The sequence below is a fragment of the Astatotilapia calliptera genome, chromosome 7 (assembly GCF_964374335.1).
Source record: "Astatotilapia calliptera chromosome 7, fAstCal68.1, whole genome shotgun sequence".
Taxonomy (NCBI): domain Eukaryota; kingdom Metazoa; phylum Chordata; class Actinopteri; order Cichliformes; family Cichlidae; genus Astatotilapia; species Astatotilapia calliptera.
In genome coordinates, this window is record NC_137428.1 from 11,860,066 (window position 1) to 11,869,619 (window position 9,554).

The following is a 9,554-nucleotide window of genomic DNA, read 5'->3' on the forward strand; positions in this document are numbered from 1 at the left end:
CTGCTCTGTTACAAGAAAAATTATGAAAATTAAAAAAAATGTTAAAGAAAGAGAGGTCAGCATAATTTTATCTGGTAAATTTATAAACATACTGGAAATAATGCAACTACCTGATATTTGTTTTGTTATATAAATCCACCTGCTTACTTTTGGTAAGTTAAGATATGTCAGATAACAGTGGGTATATACCAACTCATTTCTGTTAATTATTTGTACCTCTTTTCACTGTTTAAAAAAAGAGAAGATCCTGTTATTTAATGCAATTTGGGGGATTTAGGAAGTTTAATTATTTCTTTTAGTATGAAAATAATATTTTACTTTGAGAAAAGTTGAAAAGTTTGTTTGTATATGCTGTAAGTTATAGTTTTTAGAAAAAAAAATCTGAATCAGCAAAAAAAGGAACTTGGAAGCAAACAACCAAATTGCAATTGGTGCATTTGCTTTTGTGTTCACAAACAAATAATTACATTATATATGCTGTAATTACGCTGGAATTCTATAAGCTACATAACTTTGCTGGATTAGACCCGGGTTATAGGGCACTTCACAAATGTAAAAGTGACTGGAACCACGGGGGAAAAAATCACAAAGAACATTTTTGGGGGTTGATATAACTTATTTACGCTCTATATTAACTAGAAAATACAACAAGGAACGTGTCTGCTTAGGGTCAGTTGTGATCAGTTTTTAATTACTGACACTCCTGAATCATAACAGTGACCCGTGTATTTTATCCATAAGATTCGGGCTAAAGTTGTGGAACATTTAAAGAAATTACTTTCAACATGATGAGGGAATACATTAAATTGATATGGAGTATCACACAGGGCCTAATGTTGCTGTCACACAAACATTTAAATTTCCTAGCACAAACAATTTTCTTCTGCCAATTTTCATCATGTTTTTTTAACAGGCTGAGGTTTATTTTAATATACGATTCTATTCTACTTTTACATATTATAATTTTTGATCATAGTAAAATACCTTTCCTTTCTGCAAAGGACCTCATAACTTCATTAACCACTTTAAAACATCTGCCAGTTTAATTTCAGGCATGAAGTGGATTCACAAATCTTTAAGACTTGCAAATCTATTCAACTATTTTAAACAACAATGCCTGTTTGAATTTTAGGCTTAATGATTTGATTTTTGTAATATCACTCGCACCTTTCACTTTTCTTATCTATTTAAAAATATATTTTGTAATGCAGTTACAGCCACATAATGTTAATTCCAAATAGACAGACAAGAACATGGAGTCTGTTTTAAAATTCTTATCTTCACATAACTTTAAAGCCAAGTACCTTTGTGTTACCTTTGTGTAAATTCCCTCTCATTTTAACAACTGAGAGGGAATTTACACAAAACGTTATAAACCTAACGTTTCTGGACTACCAGGACCAATAAACAGCATTATAAACCTTGTGATCTGAGTAGTTCAGTGTATAGTTCAGTGTGTGGTTGGTTAGCTCAAACTAAGCAGCTGAAGTTTTTTGATATTGTTACTTCTCTCTGGGTTGAGGCAGTTTTGTTTATTTCATTTTGTTGTAATCATTAAAATACTGATATAAAACCATTCTTGAACACATACTTTCTCTTGCTAGAAAGTCAGACAACACTCAGAAAGTATGTCAAGACAACAGTAAACTCACATCTGCAACCTTGGCACAACTCATATGTGGAACTATTTCTCTACAAAGACTAGATAACAAAAAAGATTAACATCCTATTCAATATCACAGTGTCTGCTGGGGTTATTTTGTGACTCTTTGCTGGGTTCAGACCCCAGATATGTTAATCAGGTTGGCGATAACCTGCCTCAGGTTGACTATTTTCTTCTGAAATTTAAAAAAGTCAGACAGGAATCTCTGTTAGACGTGTTCTCTACAAGCTTGACTAAAAAGAAAAACAATGGATATGAGTTCGAAACTGCAGAAGCGTCCAAAAACATGTGTAGATGAATCCTGTAAAAGCTTTTGGCATAAATTTTGTGGACATCTGTGGCTGGCAAGATAACTGCAAACATGGTACCATGAATAAACATGTTAGCACTTGTCAACCATAAGAATGATTGTTTCTAGTCCTTTATACTTTTAACGTAGGTGTTTTCCCCTTGTCAGCCATAATTGTGCAAAAATTGTTTACCGAGCATCGAAACTAGATCTCAGATCAATAAATAGAAGCTAAGTTAAGGCTACGTCCACACTAATGTGTTTTCTTTTGAAAACGCATAGTTTTCTCTCCGTTTTGGCCTCCCGTCCACACTGAGATGGCATTTTCCCCAAGGAAAAACGCAGCGTTTTGAAAACGCTCTCGAAAATGCATATATTTCAAAACGGAGCTGTCCCGTCGCAGTGTGCACACTCGAAAACGCAGACTTTCTAAAACGATGATGCATTTTTGTCCTGTGATGCATTCATGTGACCAATTAAACAAAGATAGTGGAGGGCATTATACAGCAGTTGTTTTGATTGCTCTCAATTTTGACAGCCCTAAAAAAGATTAATATCAGTTTGTACATGCTCCAGATAGCTTTTCGTCAAATTCTTTAATTCTCACCCACTTTTGCGCATGCGCAGGACTGGAACGTAAGCGTTTTTGGCCGTTTCAATGTGGACGCACATTTCAGACGAAAACGCCGTTTTCAAATCTATCCGGGCTAGTGTGGACATAGCCTAAATTAACATAATTCAGAGGTTACACACCAAACTCCTGTTTCACATCTGACTCAAACCCCGTGCAGCAGTTTCCTCAATTTTGGACTCGCAGTCAACTTTTGAATCCTATACGTCAAAGGTAAGGTTTTACTACTTAACTTACATAGGTCAACTGATGTTGCTGTAAAATTTCTACCATTATGTGCGTGAATGAATCTGAAAGGCAGAGGTCAGTTACAAATTGAAAAAAACACTTTGAAGGAAATAGTGGAATTATTAATAAAAGTTTCTAATTTTTTAGAATCTTAATGTACCAGTAAACTTTGATCTTAAGGAATATAAAATTATTTGGTGCTGCTGTTTCAGAGTCTACAGAACTACAAAGATTAAACAAACTGAGCAAATTGACTATGAAAATAATGGCATCACTTGATCTGTGGTATCACTGGCTACCATTCAGAGATGCAAAGTCAGAAATTCACAGGTTGCTCCTAGTTTGGTCCCAGAATATCTCCCAGTGTAATGGGCTGCTACCTCAGGTGGAGTGTGTCTTGACAGTATTTTCAGCTCTATGGTGATGTCTTTCGGCTCTCTCTCAGGATGCTGTCCAGGCCATTCAGCTGGCGGAGGAAACCTCGGTTAGGGATGACACCTCTGTGGTCTTTTACTGTCTTGATGGCCTCCACAAGCGTCAGATTTTGTCTGATCATCAAGTAGGCTAGCACCAGAGTAGCTGAGCGGCTCACTCCCACAGTACAGTGGACCAGAACCTTACCTGCACATACCAAAAAACATAATCACAAGTCCACGCAAATTAAACAACCTGCATAGAACTCAGTAGCCATGCACACAAAGAACCCAGCACATACACAAAACTGTTTGCTTTGTATCCACTGTGGCAGAAACATCAGCGTTGTTTTAAAATGCATTTTTTTACTATTTGAAAAATGAAGTTTGTCAACAGTTATTGTTTGCTGTGTAGCAGTGGAAATATCAACAACTGCCACTGGATTACATGAATCTTTAAAACTGGAGGATTCTAAGGCGAGCTCTGAAGCCTCAGCACTCCTGTTCCATTAGTCTTGTACAATATCAATATCTTGTACAAACAAACAAACAAACATAACGAGGCTCAGGAAAGTAAGTGTGCATTGTGATCCAGCAATTATAACTTTGGCCAAAATACAGACATTTCATTCGCCAATAAAAAGTTGCTCAGCCTTCAGCAACACATGTAACTGCACGTATCATGACTGGATGAGTTTCAGGTTTTGCATTTTTTTCTGTATTAGAGTGAAGCCAGTGATAAATCAATACATCCACCCATGTACAGTGGAAATTACAGCTATAGTTAAAATGGCAAACTTAACTTTCAAAAAGTCAACAAATCCTGAAGACAACAAATTATTGATGTGCAGCACACATATCAAATCTTTCATAGTGATTTTGTAATTTATTCAAACTATAAACAGGCAAAATAAATAATAAGTTATGGTGTGTTTTAGCTACAGTGAATTTGTTCCAGCTCGGGTGGAGACTTTAATGAGTAAATACTTTTATAGAGATTCAAGTAGATTTTATTGCAGCACATTTATACTTTTATTTCAGTAAAATGTTATTTTTACTGAATATACATACACTATTGTATTACTTTTATATAAGTAGCAGATTTAGGACACTTCTTCCAAAGCTGTAAAATGCTGATAATCAGCATTTGATCAGAGCATTTGTTCACTGTTTATCAAAACAGTGAAGAATACTTTACTAGTAAACACAGATCTAAGTACCACCAGATTTACATAAGATGATTTACGTAAAATGATAGAAACAACCTGAACTGTTCAGATCAGACAAATGAGCTACTTATTGTTGTCATATATTGTAAAAAGACAGTCTGTCACATACTCCTCTCTGTCCACTGCTCAGCGGACGTGTAACTTTATCTAGATGACCTATAATACTGGAACCTGAACCCGCAGTGAGTGGAACTCTGCAGCCAGAGGTGTACAGCTGTGTTTCACTGAGTGACCATTTGGCAGCAACATAAGCACTGGAGAGGCTTCCAAATTTAGTTTCCAAATTGTACACAAATACGGTTCAAAACAACGCTGATCATGGCGCCACCTTGCTTTAATGCAGTAACCTGAAATGTCCATTAAAAGTGACCAATCACATTAGAACCCCTCTTCCTTTGGGCTCTGCTCCAAACAGTCAAAATTCAGTTCATTTGCAGGAGCAAGAGTGAGAGTGTGAATCAAAGTTCTGCATGCACAGGTTGTTGAATTTATGCAGAGGAATTTAATTCTAGATTACGTTTTTTCCTGCGTGGAATTTTTGACATAAATAATTCCATAAGATTACAAAATGTTAGGTCAAAATGTTTTGCTTAAAATGGTCAGTTTGTTCTGCAATTGGAATTCCCACCATCTCTGGCTCCAAAAACAACATGCCAGTGGCCACAAAACTAACATTACGCCAGATTCCAGAAATCAATGGATGATGTCACAAACTTCCATTATTTTTATACAGTCTGCAAAAGAGACATACAGAACCAGAGTGTGAGCTTGTGGATGTTTGTTTATATTACAATCTTCAGCGTGGTTTTAGGATAGCTGTGCCCCTGATCACTGCTATTAAACACAAATGGTTGCTCCCCTCATCCCAGTGCAAATTACTAGGATAAATTGATGATTTACAAAAGACTATTAGCTACCCTAAAAATATTTATACATATTTTATATAAATGAAAATAGTTTCATGTAATCAGTGTAAAGCAATATACTAAATATTTGTTCATACTTTAAAGAAAAAGCTAAATGACCAGTTAAGACAAGGGCTGTGCCCCAAATTCCTCTTTTCTTCTTCTTCTTCACTACATTAGACATTTGCATCATTATTTAGACCTGTTGAGCCACACAAGTCTAACTATATAACACAACATTTAAGTGTTTTTGAAGAAGCAACAGCATGTAGTGGGAAAATTTATAAACTAAAAACAGGGCCATTCAAATACAAATGGATGAATCTGCTAAAGCAAGGTTACATTAAGCGTTCCCAGTAGTTATATAAGACCTTTCCTAGATCAAAAAGAGATTCATTTAAAATGTAGAAGATACTACAGTCTGAAAATTTTTTAGGTCTTAGGTCTTTGGGCAAGACACTTCACCCGTTGCCTACTGGTTGTGGTCAGAGGGCCCGGTGGCGCCAGTGTCCGGCAGCCTCCCCTCTGTCAGTGCGCCCCAGGGTGGCTGTGGCTACAATGTAGCTTGCCATCACCAGTGTGTGAATGGGTGGATGACAGATTGTGTAAAGCGCTTTGGGGTCCTTAGGGACTAGAAAAGCGCTATACAAATACAGGCCATTTACCATGTACCATTTAGGTCAAAGAACAGTCTTAGGTCTTAAGTCTTAGGTCAAACAACAAATGTATTTGTTTACTCTAGTAATATAATAACTCATTTTTACTTAAAATTACTTTAGTCAATATCTATCCATCAGGCCATCAGGGTTATATGGGGTTCAGTCTTGCCCCGGGATCTTTTTTTGATATGCAGAACACAGAGCTTCTAACTGCTAGATGACCTGCTATTTGAAATGATAATTTTCCCTCATGTTATCAATTAATAATACATTTTTCATAGGCATCTTTCAAAAGAATCAAAGATACCTTGTAAGCAATTAAATAACAAAAAACACAGCATGCAAAAAATAACAATTGGAAGAGTGCATAGATTTAAAAGTTAATAGATCATAAAATTAAAATCAAACACAGTAGAACAGAGAATCTACCCACACAGACCCCCACACACCCAGACTCAGACAAACCTCCACTGGTGAGGGCTTTGTGAATGAACTCAGAAGCAGGATAGAAGTTAACACTCATGTCAAAAGTTGGTGAGTCATGAGCCTCAATGCCAAGATAGGTGATGTTCATCCCAGCATAATATTCGGCTCCCCCGCGCCACTTCGTCTGTGCGCAGTTGAGGATATGTGTAATGCCAAGTTTGGCCAATTCTCGTCGATCTGATGCAATGTCCCTGCAGAGGAGAGAAGGTATTTCCAGCTCTAGCAGTTAAACTGTTTTCACTTGACTACATAACTTGTATGATTTATGCTGACATGTAACTCTTATGTGACTCCTAAGCTTATGAATGAGACAAACAGATACTGCTGGGTGATGGAGCTAGATATAGATGTTAGATAAATACGCTTGCTTTAGACTAAACAACTTTCAGCTTATATGGTGGAATGCCAGAATATTTACTTCATTAAAATTAGTTCTCATTGGGTGCTCATTACTGACTCGTAGTAATGGGTATTTTTATTTCTAAGTAATACGTTACTAAGAAATTAATACTTTAAGTATTTATTCACTGTTATTAAGACACTCTGAGTATTTACTTCTTCTGCCACCGTTTAGAGGTTAGAAACACTCACTGGTCTCCGATATAGAGTCGTGGCCACACTTCGTCTGCATGGTTGCAGGCCGTTTTGCCCGTGTAAAGGAGCCTTTCTAGCTCGGAGACGGTCAGGATCGGGGAGGAACGTTCAGAGTCTTTTCGGCTCGGAGACCTGGAGCTGCTCCGGGACCGAGAGAATCGAGACATGAACGCCATTAAATCTGTGAAAACAGAGATGAAAAGAACGGGTCTTTTATTATTATTATCATTATTATTATTATTAAAGAAATTCACACGCGCGTGCGTTCAGAATAAAACGAATAAAATTAAAATATAAACTGGTTGTGTGTTGTAATCCTTACGTTTATTATTTGAATATGACATTTTAATAACAAATGTACCTATAGCTTTATGTAAATAATTCGTAGCATGTTAGTTTACAGTTGCGGATACAAACAAAAGCATGCAGATCATGAATTTTACGTGTTTTTTAAAAACGCGAATACCATATTTGTATTTACCTGTGTTGTTTTATTCCGTGTCTCAGTTATGTGGGGCTAGGTGCTCTGCGGCCATGTTGACTAATTTATTTGTTATGGGAGGATAACTGTGTAGACGAGACAGCTGCTATTGCATTCAGTGGGCATCTTCACCGTCTTCTCAACAAGTCTTCATTGAGGTGCGTGACTCCGAGGACATAGCTCCCGTTTTAAAACGAAATTTAACGAAATTTAAAATAATGTGAGCTTACACAGTACAAAGAGCTTCTCCAGTTCTTCTCTGTGGCAATTTATAGTCGGTTGTGTTGAAATAAGCGACTTTCAGCTGCTCCTTTAGTCACATTGGTCACAAGGGGTCGCCACAGCGAGTAAGTCTGCATATTTGATTTGGAAGATTTTTACACCGAGTTCTTGACACCATTGTGACTAAAGGAAGCAATTGAAGGTCGTTTATTTCCCGACGCAACCCCAAAAGGATTTGTGAGCACTCCTGGGATCGAAGAGGGATCTTTCAGTTTTTATGCGAATGTTGCTATTGCTAACTGAAATGATGGCTTTAATGGTATTATTTAACATTAATGGATTTTAGTCATTGTGGTGTTTGCTACCATCTGCTGGTCAAATTGGGGTAAAGCATTAAAAATGTCAAGGTAGGAAAAAATGAATAGCAGTCTTACCACAAGGTCCATCTGCTCTGGAACTTTCCATCACACCGCTGGAGTAGTGCGGTGTTGTTCTCCTTGTATAAAGAGTGATGGAAAATTCTGTCATAAAACTGATTACGTTTTAGTTTTTCTTTAGGAAGACCCATGTGCAGAAAATAATATATGTTATGAATTACAAATTACAATTAATAAAATTAGTTTTAAATCTGATTTAATAATAACTGGTTTAATAAATCATTTAAAAATATAATGAAGAAACGTTAGACCCACTTAAAAAAATCTAACCATAAAAAAATCTAAATTTGGGCTTTCTACGGAAAAAAAAATATAGGGAAAATGAAAATTTATTTGGAATGATTGTGTGAAATAGTACGATTTCTTTCCAGCATCAGACAATAACAACATAAATAACATTATCAGAGGCCTGTATTATGAAGCAATATTATGGTCTTGGTGAGGTTAGTTTTCATTATTGAGGTGGTTGCTTGCCAGGGTACATCACAATGGTAACTTGCGGTAGAGTATATAGAAAAGTATATAAACCTGAAAATAGTATTACTGGTCATAAACAATATTGAGTTGAAATTTAACGTAAAAATGAATTTATCCAGATCATATGCCTATCTCATCCAATCTGAAGCACCGTCTTCTGCAACACTAACATACTAAAGGTCCTTCATGACATCCATGATGGTTTTCCTCTTTTCCTCCTGCCTGACAGCTCCATCCACAGCATCTTTTGTCCAGTAAGCTGTCTTTACGGCACTTGCTCATACCATCTAAGTCTTGTTATGTGTGTGTGTGTATATATATATATATATATATATATATATATATATATATATATATATATATATATATATATATATATATATATATATATATATATAAAAATATATATATATAAATATATAAATATATAAATATATTTAAATATATATATATATATAAATAAATATATATATATATAAATATATATATAAATAAATATATATATATATAAATATATATATATATATATATATATATATATATATATATAAATATATAAATATATATATATATATATAAATATATATATATATATATATATATATATATATATTTATATATATATATATATATATATATATTTATTTATATATATATATTTATATATATATATATATATATATATATATATATATATATATATATATATATATATATATATATATATAAAACCTTGGTTATGTATTTGAAATATGCTTCAGTTTCTTTTTTAAGAGCAAGAAAACTCTGTTTAATATTTAAAAAGTACACTTTTTAGTTATAAAGTAGAGATTGACTACA

General features: G+C 34.8%; 1 protein-coding gene across 1 annotated transcript; it reads right to left on the reverse strand.

Moving 5' to 3' along the window:
- Nucleotides 1-2,781: 2,781 nt before the first annotated feature.
- dusp26 (dual specificity phosphatase 26) lies at nt 2,782-7,864 on the reverse strand. The gene is made up of 4 exons (XM_026172912.2): nt 7,579-7,864; nt 7,095-7,278; nt 6,483-6,694; nt 2,782-3,432 (listed from the first exon to the last, which is right to left on the reverse strand). Exons 2-4 carry the CDS (start codon nt 7,271-7,273, stop codon nt 3,227-3,229), a joined length of 597 nt encoding a protein of 198 aa, XP_026028697.1. The 5' UTR covers nt 7,274-7,278; nt 7,579-7,864; the 3' UTR covers nt 2,782-3,226.
- Between the last annotated feature and the right edge of the window lie 1,690 nt (nt 7,865-9,554).